The following is a 23,262-nucleotide window of genomic DNA, read 5'->3' as shown; positions in this document are numbered from 1 at the left end:
ACACAATACAAGGGAAGTCAGCACAATTGAACTAAACCAAAAGCTAAGAAGCTTCCTGAACACAACCAAACACTTCAAGGGACAGAGTAACAGGAGTAGGGGTCTGGGGACCATGGTTTCAGGAGACATCTAGGTCAACCGGCATAACAAAGTTTATTAAGAAAATGTTCTGCATCCCACTTTGGTGAGTGGCATTTGGGGTCTTAAAAGTTAGCAAGAGCAGGAGAAAGGTGGAGTGCACAACTCAAATTCTAGTAAAAAGACCAGACTTAATGGTCTGACTGAGACTGGAGGAACCCCAGAAAGCAAGGCCCCAGACTCTCTGTCAACCCAGAACTGAAACAGTTTCCAAGGCCAACTCTTCAGACAAGGACTGGACTGGACTGTGGGACATAAAATGATACTCGTGAAGAGTGTGCTTCTTAGCTCAAGTAGATACATGAGACTAAACGGGTAGCTTCTGTCCAGAGGTGAGATGGGAAGGCGGAGAGGGTTAGGAGCTCGTTGAATGGACATGGGAAATCAGGGGCAGAAAGGAGGAGTGTGCTGTCACAGTATAGGGAGAACAACTGGGGTCACGTAACAGTGTATGCATATATTTTTGTATGAGAGATTAACTTGAATTGTAAACTTTCACTTAAACTACAACAATGAAAAAAAAAACAAGTTAGCAAGTAGCCATCTAAGATGCATCAATTGGTCCCAACCTACCTGGAGGAAAGGAGAATGAAGAACACCAAACACACAAGGCAAATATTAGTCCAAGAGACAAAAAGGGCCACATAAACCAGAGACTCCATCAGCCTGAGACCAGAAGAACTAGATGGTGCCCGGCTACCACCAATTACTACCCTGACAGGGAACACAACAGAGAGTCTCTGATGGAGCAGGAGAAAACTGGGATGCAGAACTCAAGTTCACGTAAAAAGACCAGACTTAATGGTCTGACTGAGACTGGAGGAACTACAGAAGACATGGCCCCCAGACTCTCTGTCAACCCAGTACTAAAACCATTCCTGAAGCCAACTCTTCAGACAAAGATTAGACAGACTACAGGACATAAAATGATACTCCTGAAGAGTGTGCTTCTTAGTTCAAGTAGGTACATGAGACTAAATGGGCAGCTCCTGTCTGGAGGTGAGAAGAGAAGGCAGAGAGGGTCAGAAGCTGGCTGAATGGACACAGGAGAACTGGGTGGAAAGGTGGAGTGTGCTGTCACATTACAGGGAGAGCAGCTAGGATCACATAACAATGTGTGTATAGATTTTTGTATGAGAAACTAACTTGAGCTGTAAACTTTCACCTAAAGCACAATTAAAAAAAAAGTTTGAACAATCAAGATAAAGCCTCTATCACAGCTTGTTCCTTCCACCTCTCCTTCTAGTTTCTCATTTCCAATTTTCTTTTTAAACAATTTAAATCTATAAGACAGCAATCCTTTTTTCTAAAGTCATTGTGGTAAAATACATATAACAAAACATTTGCAATTTCAACCATTTTTACATGTACAATTCAGTGATGTTAATTATGTTCACCATGTGCAACCATCACCAGTGTTTTCAAATTTCTTCATCACCCTTAACAAAAACTCTGTATACCTTAAGCAATACCTCCCCATTTCCTCTTTCCACCACCTCTTACTAATAAACTTTGGTCTCTATGCATTTATCTATTCTAGATATTTCATTTAAGTGGGATAATCTAGTATTTGTCGTTTTGTCTCTGACTTGTTTTACTCAGCATAATGTTTTCAAGGTTCATCCGTGTGGTAGCATGGATCAGGACTTCATTTCTCTTTATGGCTGAATAATATTCCATTGTATGTATATACCACATTTTATTTATCCATCCATTCATCTGCTGATGGACAACTTTGATTATTTTTAATTTGTGAACTAGAACTAGAAATAGGTCTGGAATATGTATTAGTCAGGGATCTATATGAGAGGAATATAATCTTCCATAGTCTAATTACCTAAGTAAACTGTTAGACGATGCAGACACAAATCACTCAGACAGATTACTCCTATAAAAGGGCTTAGTTCGGTAGATCTATAATTAAAATAACTCTGCCGGTAGCTAAATGCTTCTACCACATGCCTTCTAAAGACCAACAAATTGGCCCACCTTGCTAGAGTCAATTCTATTCCTCTCAACTTACAACCAATTTTAGAAGTCATTTAAATTCCACAAGACTTCTATTCTTGCTCTGATTCCAAAGTATATCCTATGTACCCACATGCTTCATACTGCTTTTCTGTAAAACATCCAATTCTGAACACGTCAGTGAACAAATTCAATCTTAAACTTTTACTGCACAAATCAGTTACCTTACATGTAATTATTTTGAGTTAATTATTGATATGAGAACATATCATATAAATAATAAAATCCTTTTTTTTTCCTCCTAAAAGCTATCTAAGTAATGAAAAGATAGGATGGGAAAGCTAAGGGAAACTTTTTTTCTAGGAAATAGATATAAAGGATTCATATGCCCTATCCCAGTATTACACATGGGGAAGAATTCAATTAACTGTTCTGTTGGAAAAAGTTATATATAGTGGAGTAACTCCTAGTGAGCTCTATTTAGTCATATACTAAAGAAGATGATTAAATGCAGCTTACTTTCTTATACTTGGCTTTAGGATGCAAACCCCTTTCTACAGCCATGGACCACTCTTGTTCCTTCACGGATTCAAAATAGAAAAAGGCTTCTGTGCTCAAGTCCAGCTCTTGGAATCTGAGAAAACAAGCGGATGTGAGCTCTATATGTATCCCATAATTATCTCTATCTCCTGTCCCATTTTCTGAAACAGTGGATGAAAAAAAGAATGGGTGGGGAGGTGGGGAGATAGAGTTTATAGAATTACTCTGTTCACCAGGTGATCAGAAAGGACAAATAGCTTTCTCTTCTAAAGACTCCCCAGCAGCATATTCACAGGCTATGCAAAAACAAACAAAAAACCTCCACAAGGGGTAATAGAACTTTGCTCTCATAGCTTAGAAACAGTCACTGTTAGAATTGACCTCAAGTCTCAGTTTCTATGAAGAATAGTTTTCCATGGGTTTTAAGAGTACTAGATGCTTCCTTACATCATTTTAGCTATCTCTTCTTTTCTAATCTCACAAATATGACCTATAAGTTAACTCTCACATGAAGCCCACCGGAGTTTTCTATATAATAGCTGAAAAAAAAAGGGGGGGGGAGGAGGGGAGGCAAACATCATGAAAATGAACACCAAGCATACAGCCAAAAGGAAAACTCCAGAAGTGTTCTTTACCCAACGCAGTAGATATCAGGAGGATTCGAATCACAGTTGAGCCAAGGTTCTAATCCACTATCTGGAGACTGACCATTCACGTTCCAAGTTCCAACAAAAAATCTAATACATAATACCAAAAAATAATTTGAAAACAAAGTTCAAGTATGAACCAACAAAGTTCTCTCTTATCACTTTTATACAAGGGTAAGTTCATAATAAGCTAACATAATTTCTCAAAACGTTTTGCCACACACAAAACAAAAACTTGAATCTAGAACACAAAAGCAGGAGGCTTATTTCCTCAAAATTTTACATTAAGTAAACCTACAGACAGGAACCAAATCTCTATTTAAAAAAAAGAAACTTAACTGCTCTATTACATTTCCTTTCAACTAAACTCCTTCCAAATTCATACTTGAAGGGAGAGCCTGTAGATAGGAAAGTGTTATCTTCATGCTGCAAGATAGTCGAATATGAATAGCTGTTTCATAAGGATCTGTAGTTGAAATAAAAAACTCACTTCCCAAAGGATTACAAGGACATCTGTGTAGAAAATTCTGATGAGGCATATATAATATTAAGGAAGAAAGCAGAAGGGAAAACTCATGACTGTCTTAATTGTTTATACACAAATACAGTCATCATGGGGAATATAGGGAACTGGAGGTTTTAGCATAGAGATATAACTATGACTGAACTGGAATAAATGAGGCATGATGGATAGCAGATGGAACTGGAATGTTGGACTAGAAGGGCACATGCTATTCATGAATACAGACCTCCCAATCAAAAGGAGACAAGTGGTGAAACTTTTCCTTAATTTATCAAAGTAAATTAAGATTTAGTCATGATGATGGACTTTGCTTTTCCAACATTTGCTGGAAAAAAATTCGGCAGGCCAGATAAACATGCTTGCTTATGGAATGTGCTACAGGACAATCGTCTACTACATATGAGCCTGATTTGGTTCTCTAAGAGTAGACAGAAACATTAGTAGGTGTGGTATTATGAGTGGTTAGGAAATCCAAGGGATTTTGGATTTGGATATGTAAGATACTGACCAGCAGAGAAACAAGGGCTTGAATCAGATGACCGTTCCTTCTTATCATGCTTTGATTCTTAATTAAGCTAATAACTTAAATGTCAAAAGGCTGTTTTCTACTATACCTACTACTCAGTAAGTAGAAGAGAGACTAACCTGAAAGTCTGAATGTTGACATATTCTTTCTCACGCTTTGCCAGGATATGTTTGATGAGACCCTCCCGCTGCCCAGACTGGTTACTTGGTACAAAGAGCTTCCGCATGGTGTTTGTCACTTTGGGCTGCTCCTTGTTAGTGGCTTCTTTTTCACGTGGAAGCCTTACAAATAAATGAGGAATTCAAAAGTAAAACTGCCTAAAATATAAGTCTCCTACATAGGAAATATGTCTCTGACATGGCACTTACATTCTATTGACAGAAGAGGGTGGGGGTGGGGGCTCCCGATGAGTCCCTGTAAGCTGATTTGGTGAATTTATTTTCTTGTCCAAATTCATTGATGAAAAGTTATCCTCAAATCCAAGAAGCCCTGAAGGACACAGAACCCAAAGTCAAAGGAGGAAGAAAAAAGCTAACATCCAAGATATCTAGGGTAGACAGGGCTAACAATTTCATCACTGGCATCACTACACAGAAAGGTACCAGAAAGGTGGTAATAACTTAAATTGGGGGAAAAAGCACATCTGTCCCTAAAGCAAGGACCTAACCTTCCGGGCAGCAGCCAAGTGCTTTAACCACTGTGCCACCAGGGCTCCTTAGAACAACAACAGGTTACATTATTCTGGGACCTGAATAATAATAGCTAGCATTTATTGAAGACTTAGCACAATGCCTTACATCATTATCTCCCTCGTCACAAAAACCTAAGAGCTAACATGCCACAGAAAGGCTTAAGAGTCACATTAGTCAGGGGCATGGGCTAGCTAAAACCACTCCATAGGAGAATGTGCCTGACACTGCCATTAATCTGTATCATTTCATCTGTCCGGATAAAATCGATTGACTCTGCAATGATCACAGCAACCAGGGAAAAAGAATCCTTTCAGTACCTGAAAACCCGGGTTTGTCTTTAGTGTCTAATTTCTGATACCAGCTGGATGAGTCTTTTTGCTCTGGAACAAGAAGTTGTAACTGAGCTGGAGAGAGAAAAGTCATGGTCAGAAACTGGGGATCCCTTCATCGAGCAGAGTTTACCATAATCAAAAGCTATTCACACAATACTCCTTAAACACAGAGGCCAGCACCATTCCTAAATGTAAAGGAAGAGCCTAAGAAAATGTATCTGCCATGACATTGAAGATTCTGGAAATTGGTTCAAATTGTCCTTAAAGCTGAATAAGCTTGTTTCCTAATCTATCCCTGGGTTCATCCCCTAAAGAAAAAATAAAATAATGATTAAGGCCTAAAGGGTGAGGTACTTTGCTAACGGCCACTTGCCTCTGTATCCACATGTAAGGACTTCACTCCTATTTAAATTGAAGAAAGAAAGTTGCTGAGTCTTGAGTTACCTTCCTGAGCAGCAAGGACCTCTGAGAGGAACTTCAAGCAGTGTTCCTCATCAGGGATTTCAAAGCGGCGCTCTCTGGTCCGGTCCCCCTGAACCCGAATTTTGCAGCCACCTAAAAAGAATTGAAATCCACACATACATATAGCTATGAAACACAATGTTTTATTGTGATCATATCCTCAACTTAGAAGGTTAACAGGAGAAGGTCCAGATCACAAATATTCCATACCTCTAATGTAGGAAGCATATATACAAGATCCAGGGATTCAGTGTGGTGGAGAGTGGGGGGAGAGGATGCAGAGAGGGAAGCCTAGGAGAAGTTAGCACACCTAAAGGCTGACGAACTGTGTCAATGAGTAACTCGATATAGTGATAAGATACATATTGAAATCATAGTTTCCTACATTTGCTATCTCTCTCAGATGTAAGCGCAGGGACCTCCAAACTCTAGCAAAAGATACATTCCCCAATTGTTCCCCTTCCATCCTCTGGCTGGAAATCCCTACCATTATAAATCCAGATCACGTACCTGAAGCATGAAAAGAATAAGGAACAATGGCTTGTTCATAGGTACAGATTCTACCTGGGTTAACCAATTTACAAACTAATTTAAAAAATGAATAGTGGGATTGGTCCAAATTATTCTGAAAAGTAGCCACTACATCTCATTATCTCAAGTGAAAAACATATGTCTTGAATAAACTTACCAAGGCAGTACAATGACCTCTGTCCAGTACTTGTTTGGTTAGAGTAAAAAGCTGTTGTTGTCAAGTCGATTTCAACTTATAGTGACCCTATAGGACAGAGTAGAACTGCTCCATGAGGTTTCCAAGGAGCGGCTGGTGGATTTGAACTATCAACCTTTTGGTTAGCAGCCTGAGCTCTTAACCACTGCGCCACCAGGGCTCCATGGTTCAAGTATAGTCAATTGGAAAATAATGTAATTAGAAGCAAAGTTATCTAGAGCTTTAGTTTCTTATGTGTATAACATATTATCTCCCCTTTTCTGATGCCTTATAGCTATCATCTGTATCAATCATTTGGACATGGTGATCCAAGAAACCTATGTCCTTGTTTATGACTGTAACTGATTTATTACATGTATTGCTTTCTCATGCCCCACAAAACTACAAACTCTTTGAGATCAAAAGGTAGGCTTGCATATACAGATTATCCAACACAACAGTTTCGATGGTCTAGGGTAACCAACTGTTTGTTTGTCTGGGACTGAAGGGTTCCCGGGATGCAGGACTTTCAGTGCTAAAACTAGGAAAGTCCCAGGCAAACTGTGGTTGGTCACTTGACTGGTGACAGTGATGCCAGACTTCAGACAGGTAAGGCATTTAACAAGTGACTGCTCAATTGGTCTCTTAACACTTGAAAATAACAAAGAAATATGAAATTCTTAGTTTCTTATGGTGGAAATGCACTTCTGAATCTTTGGCTTTTTTCCCTTTGTATTTCCTGATGTTTTTCTCTTCACAGTTTGGGTTAAAAAAGGAAAATAAAAGTAATGATCCAAACCAAACCAAACTCGTTGCCGTTGAGTCGATTCTGACTCATAACGACCCTATAGGACAGAGTAGAACTGCCTCATAGGGTTTCCAAGAAGTGGCTGGTGGATTCAAACTAGCAACCTTTTGGTTAGTAGCTGTAGCTCTTAACCACTGCGCCAACAGGGCTCCACGAGATAAAAATAGAGGGGAAAAAAAAACAAAAAAGAAGGCACCCAAGTGGACCAGAGATAAGAAAACTAATGAGAGTGCCACAGTAAGGAGAGAGGGAATGAATAGACTGTTTCAATTAGGAGCAGCCTTAAAGATACAGGGGAAAACTCCTTCAGGGCATAACAAGTCCTCCCTTTCTCAGATAATTTATACTAAAAGTAGCAGAAAAAAGAGCAGTTTCTATCTGGTAGAAATTTAGAACAAGAACACATAACCTCTCTCCCACAATACTTGAACGATATATTTTAGCAAATACAAAAATTAAACTGAAACTGACCCATTTAATGGCCAAAAGATTCCAGAAATTGCTTACAAAGTAACACTGGATACTATCTCACCACGAAGCAAGGGAAAGAGGACAAACTACTCCATGACCGAACCATCTCCTCTTTTTCTCCCTTCTAACACCTTCTGGGCCTCCAACAACCTATAACCTCAACTTCTCTGAAAACTACTCCCTTCACCGCTCAGCAGTTCTCAACTATGGACGTGCTGGAATCACCAGAGGTGCTTCTAGAAAAACCTGACACCTAGGCCCCACCCCAGGCCAATTAAAACAATCTCTGGGGATGAAGTCCAGGCACTGGGAGTGTTTAAAACACTCCCCAGGTGATTCTAATGTGCATCCAGATTGAAAACCAGAGTCAATTGAAAACCTGCTGGTCCCTAAGAATAGAATGCCCCTGCAGCCCTCTTAGGTGAAGGCTGTTTATAGTCCCTCACACCCTGTGTAATTTAAGGTTGGTGTCCTTATTTTTCCTAATGCTACCTCCAGACCATTCCTTCTCCTCCCTGAGGAAAATCCTTACTCCTTTGTGGCTTACCCATTGAGCTATATTATCTTCTTCCCTTCCTTCTTCTTCAATGAGATCATCTACCATACTCCCAGAAACTTATGAATCCAGGATTCAACACTTGACTCAAAAAACTTCCTCTCCGTTCAAACTCCTGCCATTATTTTTGGGTCCCTTCAAAATTAGCATGGAAAGCCCAGTCAACACCCTTGACTTCCTCATCCAACAGCCTTCCCTCTCCCCCTCAGCCACCTACTTTCCATCGTAGAAACCTTTCCATCGTAGAAACACCACCATCTCATAAATCTCTAATTCCAGTGTCCCACTCTGACCTGCTATTCCTTCCAGCTTACTTTCTCATTACCTGCATTATAACTGTTCTTTAGCTTCATGGGAACCTACTGACCTCTCCACTTTCTCACTACCCATCAGCTCCCTCCTGCTTTCACTTCCCTTTTTATCAAACAGATGCCATTATTCCACTCTTGGAAAAACCCGAAGTGCCTTACCTGGCTAAATTCCAAACCTCAGAATCCAACTAACTGCCTTCTCTGTACTTTTATCTGAGCAATGAGAGGGGGTGAACACACACAGGCATGCAAGCAAGCAGGCAGAATGCTATCATTATAAATTCTTGATTGCCAACCTCAACTGGGCCCTCTATGATAGGAAGCAATTTTAAGTTTCTGTAGTCAACTAGTCTCCTACTATCCGGAACAACTATTTCACACCTTCTCCTCTTCTCAATCCCTCTCATTCCAAGCAGCTTACTTCAGTTCCTCCTTCAGAGAAAACAGAAGTCATCACAGGGAAACCTACCTGTACTTGCACTCATCTCCTTTCCCTTCTGATACAAGGAAGGAGGATTACTCCTATCACAGGCTACCTTTACTTTGAATTACAACCCCTCTGATCTCTCAGAAATCTTACACTCATGCCCATCCCCCACCCTCAATATCTTTAACATTTCGCTTTCACAGGCTCCTTCCCATCATGCTCTAAGTCCTTCTCATTTAAAAAAAAAACCTTCTTGGATTCCATATTCCCCTCCAACTCCAGTCCATCTCTATATTATCTGGCTCCACAATCAAGCTTTAAAAAACACAAAGTCACTACTTGCTCCCTTCCCATTTCTCTCTTTAATCCTTCCCAATATGATTTTTACTCCCACCACTCCTCTGAAATTGCTTTGCCAAGGTCACCAATAACTTCCATATAACTAAATCCAGTGGATACTCTTCAATCAACTCACTAGACCTATCAGCTCTTCTGAAGGCTTCCATGATATCATACTCATCTAGTTTGTCTCTCTCTGGTCACTAATTTTTTGTACCCTTGGTATCTCCTCCTCTATCTAACTTTTAAAAAGTAGAATTCGTTAGGGTCCATTCCTAAACTCTTTTCTCACTCTATACCAGCGCTGTCCAATAGGACTTTCTGTTATGATGGAAATGTTCTACAAGTGTGTTGTCCAATAAGGTAGCCGATAGCCACTTGTGTCTAATGAGCACTTGAAATGTGGCCAGTGCAAGTGAGGAACTGAATTTCTAATTTAATTTTTAATTAATTTAAATAGGTAGATGTAGCTAGTGGCTACCATACTAGATAGCACAGCTTCATATGCAATCACATCACCTCTTATGGTTTCAAATCCCATTTAGTGGCCCAGACCTTTCTTCTAAGCTTCAGATGCCTACATTCAGCTGCCAATTTAACATCTACACTCAAACGTCTCAAAAAAATTCAAGTAAACATGACCAAAACTGAATTCATGACCCTACTAAAGGACAATTTATTCCTCCTGCAATGTTTCTTATTTCTGCAAATGGCAATATCAACCACATTCACGCCAGAAACCTGGAATTCATCCTCGAGACCTCTCTTCCTCTGATTCCCTATACCCAAATCAATTCCTGTTATTTTTACCTCAAATCTGTCCACTTCTCTCCATTTCTACTGCCACCATACTCTCTAGCATAAACTGCTGAAACAGTCTGCTAACTGAACTCTCTGCTTCCATGTAAATCAGATGACACACCAGCATAAAATCCTTCATATTCTTCCCATTTTTAAAATCTAAAAATCCAGATTCCTTACCATGGCTGACAAGCGCTTGCCTGCCTTACCTTGGTGCCCAAGTCTCACTTGTTTCAGGCACTCTGGCCTTTCATTTCAGAGAAAGTGCCAAGCTACTTCCCAACATAAGGAGCCCCGGTGATGCAACTATTAAGTGCTTCACTACTAACCTAAAGGTTGGCGGTTTGAACTCATCCAGCGGCTCTGCGGGAGAAAGACCTGGCGATCTGCTCCCGTAAAGATTACAGCCTAGAAAACTCTATGAGGCAGTTCTACCCTGTCACACGGGGTGGCTATGAGTTGAAATCAACTCAATAGCACCTAGCAACAACAACTTCCCAACTTTGGGTCTTTGCCTGGAATACTCTTTCCCTCATCTTCATCCAACTTATACTTAGCCTCTCTGGTCTCAGTTTAAATGTCACTTCCTCAAAGAGGCCTTCCCTGACTGACCTGTCTAATTTAGTTACCCCTCTTATACACTTTTCGTACTTCTTGATAGCATTTATCAAAACTGCGATTATGTAAGTATCTATACCTTATTGGTTTAAAGTTCATTTCTTGTACTTAAGTTCCACGAAGAACCATGATTATATTGTTTTCTGGTATATCCACACAGCCTAGCACAGTGTGTAGTCCATAAAAGGTATTCATATTGTTATAGAATGAATTAACGAATTACAGGCACATATGTGACACTAGTACCAAACAGCACAGAAGAAGGAAGCAAAGAAGGAGCAGCAACCTTATCTATGTTGGTCGCCATGATTCTGCAGCAGTTAGAACCAAAACCAAAACCAAAACTCACTGCCATCTCATAGCAACCCACAGGGTTTCCAAGGCTGTAGTCTCTACAGAAGCAGACTGCCACACCTTTCTCTCGTGGACCACTGGTGGTTTCGAACCACCAACCTTTCAGTTAGCAGTTGACTGCTTTAACCACTGTGCCACCAGGGCTCCTTAAAATAGTGCCTCGCAAATAGAAAGCACTCAACGAATATGTGTTGAATAATGAATAAATTAGGGAGAATTTAATATTAGGAATTAGTATAACATAGTCCATCAGTAGGTCAAATATGGAAGGCCAATATAATCACCTGCACAAATACTGAAAAGACACTTGATAAAACTCAACATGCAGTCATGATTTTAAAAAACACACAAACTTGAAATAGACGCAGTTTTGTAATATGGTAAAAAAAACAAAAACACCTCTCTAATTAACAGGCAATAACATCCTTAACACTGAAAAATCATTTGAGGCTTTCTCACTAAAATCAGGAGCTAAACAAGGATCATCAGCATTATTTAACACTGGTCCCAAAATTCTCAGACCTACTATAAAGGAGACAAAATTGTTATTGGAAGATGATTAGGGATGTCTACCAAAACCAAAAAACAAACAAACAAAAAAGGATCTAAAATAAATTTCAGTGAAGTTGCTGGATAAAAGATAAATATCCAAAACATCCAAACTCCCTGAGGGACTGAATTGCTGGGCGGAAGGCTCTGGGGACCATGGTCTTGGGGAACATCTAGCTCAACTGGCATGACACAGCTTATAAAGACAATGTTCTACATTCTACCTTGGTGAGTAGTGTCTGGGGTCTTAAAGCCTGTGAGCGGCCATCTAAGATACTTCACTGGTCTCATCCCTTCGGGAGCAAGGGAGAATGAAAAGAACAGGATACAAGGAAAAGATTAGTCCAAAGGACTAATTGTCCACAGCTACCAAGGCCTCCACCGGACTGAGTCCAGTACAGCTAGATGGTGCCCGGCTACCACCACTGACTGCTCTGACCAGGATCACAACAGAGGCTTCTGGACAGAGCTAGAGAAGGATGTAGAGCATAATTCTAACTCACAAAAAAAAGACCAGATTTACTGGCCTAAAGGAGACTGGAGAAACCCCGAGAGTATGGCCCCCAGACACCCTTTTAGCTCAGTGGTGAAGTTACCTCCGAGGTTCACTGTTCAGCCTGGGAGTGGACAGCCCCATAAAACCAAATGAGACTAACGAGGTACAGGAGTCCAGTGACAAGGGCCAGAAGGCAGAAGGGGACAAGGAAGCTGGTGATAGGGAACCCAAGTCTGAGTAAGGATATTGTTGATGTGTTGTGAGATTGTTAACCATTGTCATAGGGCAACATTTGTAGTAACTGTTAAATGTGAAACTATTTTGTTCTGTAAGCCTTCATCTTAAGTGAGAATAACAGCACAATTCGAAGAGCGTAGTCAATGTCACTGAACTGTGCCCGTAGAAATTTTTGAAATGGTGTATCTTTGGCTATGTGTATTTTCAAAAAAAAAAGAGGTTGAGAAGTTAGAGGGTTGATATGTTGTGGGGTTGTTAACCAACGTCATAAAACAACATGTGTACTTCTGTTTCATGAGAAACTATTTGTTCTGTAAGCCTTCACCTGACGTACAATAAAAAAAAAAGATAAATATCCAAAACACAATAGCTTTTCTGTAAACTAATAATAAGCAATCAGAATATAACAGAAAAAACATTACACTTACGATATCAGCAAATAAACAGGTAAAATCCACCTTAAAATACTTAACCTAAAAAATTGCATATAATGAAAATGTATTACCTTTATAATCAGGAAAAAATATTTAAAAAACATTTATTATTAACATCCAGGCAATGGGAAAACACTAATTTACAGTAAAATCAGGCCTGCCATACAAATCCAGGGTCCCCCAGCTGCAACATGCTGTGTGTCCTGAAGGTTTATGTATGAAGCCCAAGGATCAAGATAAAATCTAGTTTCAGGGCCTTACCCATTTCCATCAAGTAGATTCTGACTCAGAGAGACCTATACGGCAGGGTAGAACTACCCCCATAGGGTTTTCAAGGCTGTAATCTTTACAGACGCAGACTGCCATATTTTTCTCCCGTGCAGCAGCTGGTGGGTTCGAACTGCCGACCTTTCGGTTAACAGCCGAGCACTTTAACCACTGTGCCACCAGGGATCAATGAACAGAAATAACAAAGGATTTTATTCAAGTGGTTACTCAACTATGTTCCCCCTATGATCCAGTATTTTGAACTCTGGACACAGCAGTGCATGGCTAATTTCTACAATGCAGGAGAGGTTACAACAAAACTAATGCGGTAAATTAGGTGTTTGTAAGAGAAAAGGCACAGCTCAGTTTAACTCTTCAGCTTTGGATCAAATACCTAGTTCCACACCAAGAACTGGACATTTCTGTATCTTATTTCAGCAGCGATGTCAATCGCTGCTAAACTGCCCTTGCTCTAATTTTGCTTTTTCAGTGTTGTTTTTCCTTCTCCTTTCTAAGCAGAATAGGACATAGATATTAAGCTATTTTCTCTCTTGGATACCTGCAGTAGAAGTCAGCAGCTGGGTTTACTTAGCCTTTCAGGATCAGCCCTTAAAGCTCCTAAAATCCATGACCAAAGAAAATAATAATAAAACCAGAATCAGAAAAAGCCTACTTAAACAGGTCAATACAAATTGATGGTGCTCAGGGCAGGGACCGTGTTTAAACAGAATTATGTCTAGCCCATAGCCCCTTGCTAAGCGCCAAGCCCCACTCATCCCAGTATTAGCTGATAAGGCAACCTGTTTGATTTATATTCATGTGGTCAGATACTCTTCTCTATAGTAACCTCAAAGTAGTCACGGTAGCTGAGTGCCCATTTTCTCTTCTCCACAACACAGTACAATTAAATGATAAAGAACAGCTTGCACAGAAAGTCAGTGATGATTTGCTTCAAACAGATAAAAATGAGAGAACAGAGACAGCAAGAAGATCGTGTTCCCTCTGATAAAGAATCAGATGTCTTGAAAGGACCAGCCATAAATACAAGACAAAAAATATTTCAAGAAAAAAAGTATGCTGAGGACAAGTAATTTAACAGACTCTCCAGTCTCTCAAAATAATATAATAATGGAAAACAAAAATAATAATAGGGTAAAAAAAAAAAGCTGAAAACATTAACAGCAGTGAAAAAAACACCAACCAACCCATAAACCTCAGGTGCTTTAAACATTTTACTAGCCCTTCCTACAATTATCAATTCCACAACAATGATTTAACTGATAGCAACAATACCGGTAGCTTAAAGACGTTCAGCCTTAGAAAAGCAGATCATATTTTCAGTTTTTATAAAGATTCTTGCCAGCTTAAATGTTTTTATTAGCATTCCTCCCAATGCTAATATGTATGGCTGCTTTAAGAAAATGAAGACTAAGACAGGATAAGATGGCAAAATAAAAGATGTGCCAAAAAAAGGTGTCTTAAATATAGTGGGTATTCAAGCAAGTATTTGTTGAATGAAAATCAGCTCCATTCAGAAAGATACTCACTGTTTGAAGCTATGTCAATCAAAAGAGTTTCTTCTGCTTCTGAGGGGGATAAAAAAGAACAGGATCAGGAAAGAGAAAACCATTCATTACAACCAAAAGGATTACATGCCTAACTAAATAACTGCTTCTCTTAGTCACCACTCCTAGGTCTTAGAACACATTCAAAAAAATCCTGTGCTTCTTTGTTTAGCATTTTTTTAAAAAAGGATTTTAATAGTACTATACTGTAAACATTATGAGCAATTCAACTAAAAGGAAAATGAATTGAAAAACTAATCAAATACCCATAGCCATCGAGTCAATGTCAACTCATAGCGACCCTATACGACAGAGTAGAATTTCCTGACAGGGTTTCCAAGGCTGTGAATCTTTATAGAAGCAAACTGCCCCATCTTTCTCCCGCAGACCAGCTGGTGGGTTTGAACTGGCGATTTTTTTGGTTAGCAGCTAAGTGCTTTAACCACTGTGCCACCAGGGCTCCTATAGTAATCAGATAGAACTCCTCAAAGTAAACTGGGATGACAAATTAATAGTAGGGAACATTAACAACACGTTAATAATTCCTCTCAACTATAACATACTGATTTAAGATGATCTAACCGTCATTTAGATACTTCTTATAGAAGGCCAAGGAGGTGACCCCAAAGGCCCAGAAGTGAATTACTTTCTTAACTCAGCTCTAGTCTTTGAAATTTCCTAGTGATCTCAGTATTTCTGCCCCTGCCTGGAACAAAAGAGTACCAGTATACCTGAAGCTCTTTGACTGACTTCAGGTTACAGTTAACACCCGTGGATCCAAGATCCATAGTACCCAACAGGAAGTATAAAACAGGGCAAAGCACAGTATCCAAGTTCTGAGTTCTCCTATCTCTCGATAGCTCTTTTGGACTTCCTTCCTTGCCTCTAGTGTCTAGACCCAACTTACTTCTTCCTCTCTGACTTCCCCTGCCAGACCCTCCTAGAGAGCTGAACTCTGAGTACTGACTCCTTTGGATTAGGCAGATCTACCTTGGACAGATGGAGTAGTCTCAGTCTTTTCTAGTTCCCTCACTAGACTGTACTAGTTCCCTCACTAGACTGTATATTTGGCTCCCTTATTCAGGTACAATAGAAGCAACTGGTAAGTGCTATGGATTGAATTGTGTCCCCCAAAAATGTGTGCCAACTTGGCTAGGCCATGATTCTCAGTATTGTGTGATTGTCCAGCATTTTGTTACCTGAGGTGATTTTTTAATGAAGCAGGATTACAGGCAGTTATGTAAATGAGTCAGGACTCAAACTACAAGATTAGGTTGTCTCTTGGGTCAATCTCTTTTGAGATAGAAAAAAAGAAGAGAGCAGAGAGACAGGGGAACCTCATACCACCGAGAAACAAGAGCCAGAAGAATAGTGCATCCTTTGGACCCAGGGTCCCTGCACTGAGAAGCTCCTTGACCGGGAAAGATTGATGACAAGGACCTTCCCCCAGAGCTGACAGAGAGAGAAAGCCTTCCCCTGGAGCTGGGACCCTGAATTTGGACATCTAGCCTCCTAGACTGTGAGAGAATAAATTTCTCTTTGTTAAAGCCATCCACTTGTGGCATTTCTGTTATAGTAGCACTAGATAACTAAGACAATAAGGAACTGAGTAGGCTAATATAAGAAAATAGTCTTATTACTACTCCCAGCATGATGCACCAAGGGTAAGTAGGGCACCAAGACACAGGTATCATACGTTCACCATTGTTCACCAGTAACTTTTAGTTTTATAAAACCTGAGTGCTTATAGACAATTTTCAAAATTGATGTACAGGTCAGGAAAAAGAAAGGATGTGAAAACTCAAAGGAAGTAACTGTTCCTTTCATCATGGGAAACTACCGTGTGCATGCACACATATTTTCCCAGGTTCCAAGGAGAAGCATCACAATCTACCAATCTGCTATTTCTTATTAAAAACAATGCTAAGAAACAGAGTAAATGAGACCTTAGAAATAGTACGAAAAGGTACAAAGCTAATAGGATACTAATCTGAAGTCATGTTCTTTGGCTTTTCTCCTCCTTAAAGGGCTGGGTATGTAATAAAGGGTGCTACAAAAATTAGGTGACCACAGCAACTTACTAAGGCATGCAGGTCCCTTGTTTAAATTTCTTTCACACATGGCAAGCTAAATTTCATTCTTCTATACAATGTGGAGACTATTCATTGCAGATATTTTTAATTCCTAATACATGCTGTCTTAAAAAAGAAAAAACCATACCCTTAGTATTTCCACTTACAGGAGTATATCCTAAACAAAGAGATGCGCAGGAAGATTTATGTATAGAGATGTTCACATTATTATTTATACTAGTGAAAAATAAGGAAAACAAAACAATGTCAAACACAGGTGAATAATTAAACTATAGGCCATTCATAAAATGGAATACTATACAGTTACTAAAGGCATGGAAAAGAGCTCATAACATGATGGCATGTGGAACAGACAAAAAAACTGTATATACAGTATGAATCACACCTACCCTGAAAGTTACATGCGTAGAAAAAGAGAAAAAACCGTATTTCTCTCTCAAGGATGGGATTTGGGCCACTTATTTTCTTTATACTTTTCTATAATTTCCAAACTTTTTACAGTATGTATATTACTTTTGTAATCCAAAAAAAGAAACAAAAGTTAAATGTAGATTAAGGAAAAAAATCAGTGCAAGATAGGATTCAACTACAATCTTCCTGAGGCCCTCCTCAGGTTTCCCAAGAAACTGATACACAAATGTTGCTGCTTGATGCAGCCAGTGGACCCACTGGAAACATAACACATGTGTTCTCTAGTAATCAATTTATTTCCCTTCCAGAGCAATTTGAGATAACAGAAGCAACACTTCCTACACAAACTTCCCAATTTTTGAGTTTCATTGTAGCAGATGAAACAACAGATTGTCTGTTCTCAGTCCCCAAATCCGAGGGCAGGAAGCCAAATACTTCCTCCCTGGAGTCTATTTTCTTATGAGTCACCAATGTCAAGGTTTGAGAGTCAGCATAATTGAGTGTAAGGTATTACAATTTGGCGAGGCTTGTTGCCAAACGTTTTAATTTCAAATAGTGTAGGAAGAAAGTGCTGAATGTGTGTGAATCCAGGCGACCTCGATACTCTATAGTGAGTAGTGTGTCAGTTAAGTCCAAGAACGTCATTTAAATCCAGATATAGGTCAGTCAGCCTAAAAGACTATATACATAGGTAAGAGACTACATACATCTCTAACCCCAGCCAGAGAAACACGTGAGACAACATATATATATATAGTTTACTATAACCCGTCAGTACTCTTAGACAAAGCATTATCATTCTCTTGATGGTAGATTAGTAATGTTAGCTTTTTATGCAAAGAGTAATACATTTCATTTTACTTGGAATGATAACTTTTCGATATGTATAGTATTATGCAATGCGATAATGACCAAGGAAAACATTATAAAATTAGCTAAGCAATTACAGCAAGTACCTTGAACACATCTGAAGTGGCTATTTATAGGAATGATATCTTGAACATGCTGTTCCTTTTCGTGCAACTGGATTATTAACCTAGGAAACAGAAGAACGTATCAACGAATAATTTATTGAAAAACCCAGACATTTAGCAATAAAACACAGCGCTGTCTTGTTATATAAATCTAGCCTGTATTTATTAGACTCCCTATATTTAGTTCTCTGGATCTGAGCGTTATGACAGCTAGATATTGCTCTAGTTTTAAAAAAGATGTTAGTGGTGATCAATGTCTGAATACCCACAGTCCTATATGCCATAAAAAAAAAAAAAATCTAACAGTGTATGTCCAAAAAACAGCTTACAATTTTAAGAGCATGAATTATAGATGATACACCTTCAGAGTATGCACACCAGAGTGAAGAACTAACAGCTAGATGTGAATTCCACGAGGGCAGGGACTATGTCTGTCTTCTCACCACAGTATTTCTAGCACCTAGCACAGTGCCTGGCATATAGAAGTTGATCATGTTTGCTGAATGAATGAATTAGAAAATTCATACACTAGCTTTCCAATCACACTCCCATGGCTTTTACCAAAGAATGGTTCTACTTCTTCAAACAAGCATGCAGGTTCATGGAAAAGAGGAGGTACCCAGCCCGCCAGATCAGTCCAAATAACCGCAGTGACCAGCAAGGTAGCAGATACCACAACCAGGCTGACTTCACATCTCTTTGTGTTTTTACTTTGGTTTCCAACTTTATGCTGGTATTTCTAAATAGGGATTACTGAACCTGACTCCCCAGTATGAAATGCAAGACTTCCAAAATCCATATGCACTCCTGAAATAGTAATTTTCGTTTATTACTTATCTTTAGTGGCCCAGAATCAAGGTATAACCTATGGTAAATAGCCATTCTGAAGGTCTCCTAGCTTTCCCAAAGTTGAGCAGTCTTCAGGGGGTTCTTTTTGCCAGAAATGCTCCTCTCTTTTTTTCCTGGAGAATGTCTACTTATCCTTCAAGGCCCAGCTCAAATATCACCTCCTTTGTGAAGCTTTTCCCAGTGTCCCCAAGCAGAACCAGTGGCCGTGTCTCCTTTCCTTGCCCCTCTAGTACAGCACGTTATTTACAGTTATGTTTCCCCATACTCTGTTATAGATATATTTATTTCCCCTCACTGTTTTGAGCTCCTTGAAAGCAAGGACCCTATCATATGCAGTTTTGTCTCCTGCCTAGCAGGTGTTCAATAAATATTTGTTGAATAAATGAACTAGCTTAACTAAGCTATAAACAGGCTAATTTTTAAATATGACTGTTCAACTTCTGACATTAAAAATATTTGTTTCGAAGGTTTTGATTTCTATTTTGTTGTCTTTTGGGGGACTTACTGTTTTAGCTTTTTGGATTTTTTTTCCAAATGTGTTAATTTTTAAGAGGACAGCCTGGGGAAAGGATTGCTTAGATATAACTAAAGAAAATAAAAATACTAATGCTGTCTTTCTGCTATGATCTTGTTTGCCTAATTTGCCTAATTTGCATTTTAAGGCAATTGGAGAAAATGGGGTAGGCCTTTTTCAACCTGGAAAATTCATAATTTGATCAGAGACCCCTGTAAACCCAGATAGAGACAAGAAACTTGATAAAAGGCTTATAAATCACGGGTCAAGGAGGAAGAGCTTACTTTGAGGAAAATTAACATAAACCAATATACGTAATCTCAAAATAAATAAAGTAGGCTAGAAATGGTGTTGAACTTTAGCAGAAAGTTTCAACTAGACTGTAATGTTAAAAACCATCACAAAGCAAAGAAACTGTGGGAATTGAAGTCAATTCCACAAACATTTATTGAATACTACATGTTAGTCACTAAACAAACTATCGTAAAAGAGTAGGGCTAAAAATAAGCATAAAAATTCTACCTAAACATAATCATTCATTTCAGAACAGAAAGATTTTTTTAAAAGGTATATGGCAAAACAATGGAATCAGAATTTAGTAGTTTCAAACAGAAAAGAGTATTCAACAAACTGTCAGTGTCAACTCAGCATTATCTCTAGGAGAAAAATGCCTTCGATTTGTTCTGGGAAGGTTTAAGGTGAACCAACAGCTTCTATCATAATCTATTATCCATGAAAAAACTGAATCCTAGTGTTTGATTCCCCATTTCCAAAAAACTTATTTTTAACTGTAATTTTGGCCTCTCAAATAAAGTTCTCCTACGGTTGTGAGCAAGAGCTACAGACCTAAAGATTAAGACAGGATTCAAGTTCTAGGATAAAAAGGCCAGAAGCTTAAAAAAAAAATTCTGGATACTCAAGTCAGAGAAGGTACCCTAAAGACATGAATTTGAGATTATAGATAGTATTATAGCATTAGGGGGACTCCAGGAAATGATTTCCAAAAACCTTCTCAGATAATGTATTTCTGAGATAGGTTACTGACTGAGACTGAAGCCTCCCTACCAAGCTGGGAGGCAGCATGGAATAGCAGTTAGTTGAAAGCTGGGGCAGCAGAGCTATGTTGCAGAGGTTCAAAACTCATCTATGATACTTCCTGTGAACAAAGGACTTAACCTCTCTGTACCTCAATTTCTACACCTTTAAAAGGTGGATGATGATGATCATATTGCTATTTCATCATAATCCTCATATGAGGGCCAAATGAACTGATTCATGAAAAGTGCTTTGAACATATTAAGCCATTAAATGATGGTTGTTGCTATAGTAACTTATACAGAACTGGAACACAAGAATTTGATTTCTCCATGAAGAGGATACAAATAGGAGAGCTATCATTGTGAGTTTAAAAGTACTTCTAGTACAAGAGCTTAGATTGGATGAGGCACTTATTTATCTCAAGACCAGCTGCTCACTCATTAGCTGAATAGAGTTCCAAACCTACAAAACCAAGGAACCAGATCCTGGACTGTGGTCATCTCCATAGGGGATCCATTTGATTTAATCCCCATAATCTTGTTTTTACAGAAGAGGAAGCTGAGGCACAAAACATTTACTGGTTTGCTCAAAGGTCACATTTCAAAAGTGGCAGAACTGAGAATTCAACCCAGGTCTGTGGATTCCACATCCATTGTTCTCTCCACCCCATGTTAGCCTTTGGAAGTGCAGTGGGATTCCAGGTTTCAATCCATTTTTCTGTTGAATTTGGTTTTACTAAACTGGTCTTCCAGGGTATGAGGAAATTGGAAAAATAACATGAATTTCACACATCAACAGAACTGATCAAGCAGGACCTAGGGAAGAGCTAGTTCATAGAACCAGATGATGTCCAGTTAAAGTGGTTCTAATAGTCTCAGAAGAGGGCAGGGTAGGCCAGTAGGAATTTCTTCTGTGTAAATTAGATAGCCAGACACAGACTGAGTCTGGAGATTCTGAAAGTGGGGGCTGAGAGAAATTGTTTTTAGGCAGAATCCAATATTGGGAGATTGCAGGATTTAAGGGGTTGACACTTAAACTCAGAAGAAATCAGTGGCTACCCCTGGGAGGTGACTTGGGCACACAGGGATAGGGACCTCTAATATGTTGTGGTCACCACGGATACTTTTGAGATGAAGCGTTAGTGGCAAGGGAGTGAGATTAGCAGTTATAATGATAGCTTATCAAAATAATCTTTTCATCAACCCACCACCAGTATTTACTGAGCTCCTATGTGCAAAGTGCAAGGTGACATACACTGATAAAATGTCAAATGTCATTTATACTGCTACAGATTTCATTACCTTTTCTCTCTCACAGTCAAGTCAATGTGTGAGGCCTCCACTAGACCACTACTGAATTAATGACTGTGCACGCCTTACAGCAAGTTGAAAGCTTTTGAATTTTGTGGAATGGGGGCTGGGGAGACTGGAGGAACCAGTTGAATGGGGTTAAGAAAAGGCAATTTTGTAACTTTTACAGTGAAGCATTTCTATAGCACTTTCAGTTTCTGTAAAACACTTTCCCATTTATTATTCCCCCAGTTATAACTCCAAAGGCTATAAAGTAAGGCAGTTCATATTTTTACTTAAGTGATGAGGACACTAAGCAAGCCTTATTGACTTGCCCAAGGTTACACAACACATGTCAGTTGCAGGGGCAGGAACTAAGAACCCAGGCTTCCTTTTTCCCTGCCCATTGAGTCCTCCCACTGATCCACACTGCCTGGCGCAAACAAGCGGCTTGGAGATTCAGGGCACAGCCCCGTCGTTACAGAGCACTCACGCTTCACACCTGGACCTGAACCTGTTGCCCGCGTGGCCTCGGTGGGAGGAGCGTGGCTGGGTGGTCGCAGTTTGGGGTTGGGGGTAATGGCAAGCTCCCCTCCTCTGTGGGATCAGGTGGTTACTTACTCATATTGCCCGTTCCTCTGGGATAGGGTTAGAGCGCAAGGCTCCCGGAGGGGCCCCTTCATCTCCATACCCTCGACAGTATGCGGGCACTGGTTAAGGGTCTCCTCTAGAAGCGCGCCCAGGGAGGGTGGCGCGGTGCGGAGGGAGCCTGCTGCCCCTCTGCCCGCCCCCCTCCCCCGGCGTCTCCTCCTGCGCCACCCCGCACCCCTCGCATTGCTCGGCCTCTGGGCCCGACCGCCCCCGAGCCCCGTCCCCAGGATTCCGCAGTCCCCCGGCCCCCACCCTCAGCTCGGCCTCCCCTCCCCCTCCTCTCGGGCGGATACGGCAAGGGGCTGGGCTCCGACCGGGAGCGGCGGCTCCATTCGGATGGCCTCTGGGCTCAGCGGGGCTGCGGACTGCGGGCAGATCCGACGACGCTGCCTGCCGCCTCCTCTCCCCCACCCGCCGCTGCTGCGCGTCGCTTGAAGAACGGCTCCGCACCGGGAGCCGGGAGCCGAGAGCCTGACCCGAGAGAGAGCGGCGCCTCGCGCCCCGGCCGGTTTTCCAGTCCGCCGCAGATTCCGCCCCCTGCGGCCAACCTGCGGAACTGCAGGGAGAGACCCGACGGACTGGGGGCTTCTCTACGACGTCCAGCAAGGAATGCGTTTTAAATGCTACCTGTGACACCAGAATAGTTTTGGGGACTTTGAAGATGACCACAGAAGAA

The 23,262-nt window shown here is 40.3% G+C and overlaps 1 protein-coding gene across 1 annotated transcript in view; it reads right to left on the bottom strand.

Annotated features, from left to right (window-relative positions):
• The window catches only part of OCRL (OCRL inositol polyphosphate-5-phosphatase), a 53,390-nt gene extending 30,467 nt beyond the window's left edge, over window positions 1-22,923 (bottom strand). The window contains exons 1-9 of the mRNA XM_023734283.1: window positions 22,901-22,923; window positions 18,228-18,307; window positions 14,750-14,788; window positions 5,811-5,921; window positions 5,352-5,438; window positions 4,711-4,831; window positions 4,462-4,623; window positions 3,282-3,383; window positions 2,626-2,740 (exon numbers count right to left, since the gene is read on the bottom strand). Of these exons, the coding sequence (XP_023590051.1) occupies window positions 2,626-2,740; window positions 3,282-3,383; window positions 4,462-4,623; window positions 4,711-4,799 (468 nt within the window). The 5' untranslated portion in view covers window positions 4,800-4,831; window positions 5,352-5,438; window positions 5,811-5,921; ... (1 more) ...; window positions 18,228-18,307; window positions 22,901-22,923. The remainder of the gene's footprint in view (window positions 1-2,625; window positions 2,741-3,281; window positions 3,384-4,461; window positions 4,624-4,710; window positions 4,832-5,351; window positions 5,439-5,810; window positions 5,922-14,749; window positions 14,789-18,227; window positions 18,308-22,900) is intronic.
• Between the last annotated feature and the right edge of the window lie 339 nt (window positions 22,924-23,262).

This window comes from Trichechus manatus, unplaced genomic scaffold (genome assembly GCF_000243295.1).
Source record: "Trichechus manatus latirostris isolate Lorelei unplaced genomic scaffold, TriManLat1.0 scaffold00066, whole genome shotgun sequence".
Taxonomy (NCBI): Eukaryota; Metazoa; Chordata; class Mammalia; order Sirenia; family Trichechidae; genus Trichechus; species Trichechus manatus.
The sequence above is the reverse complement of the archived record's forward strand: the minus strand, read 5'-3'. Positions and strand labels throughout refer to the sequence as shown.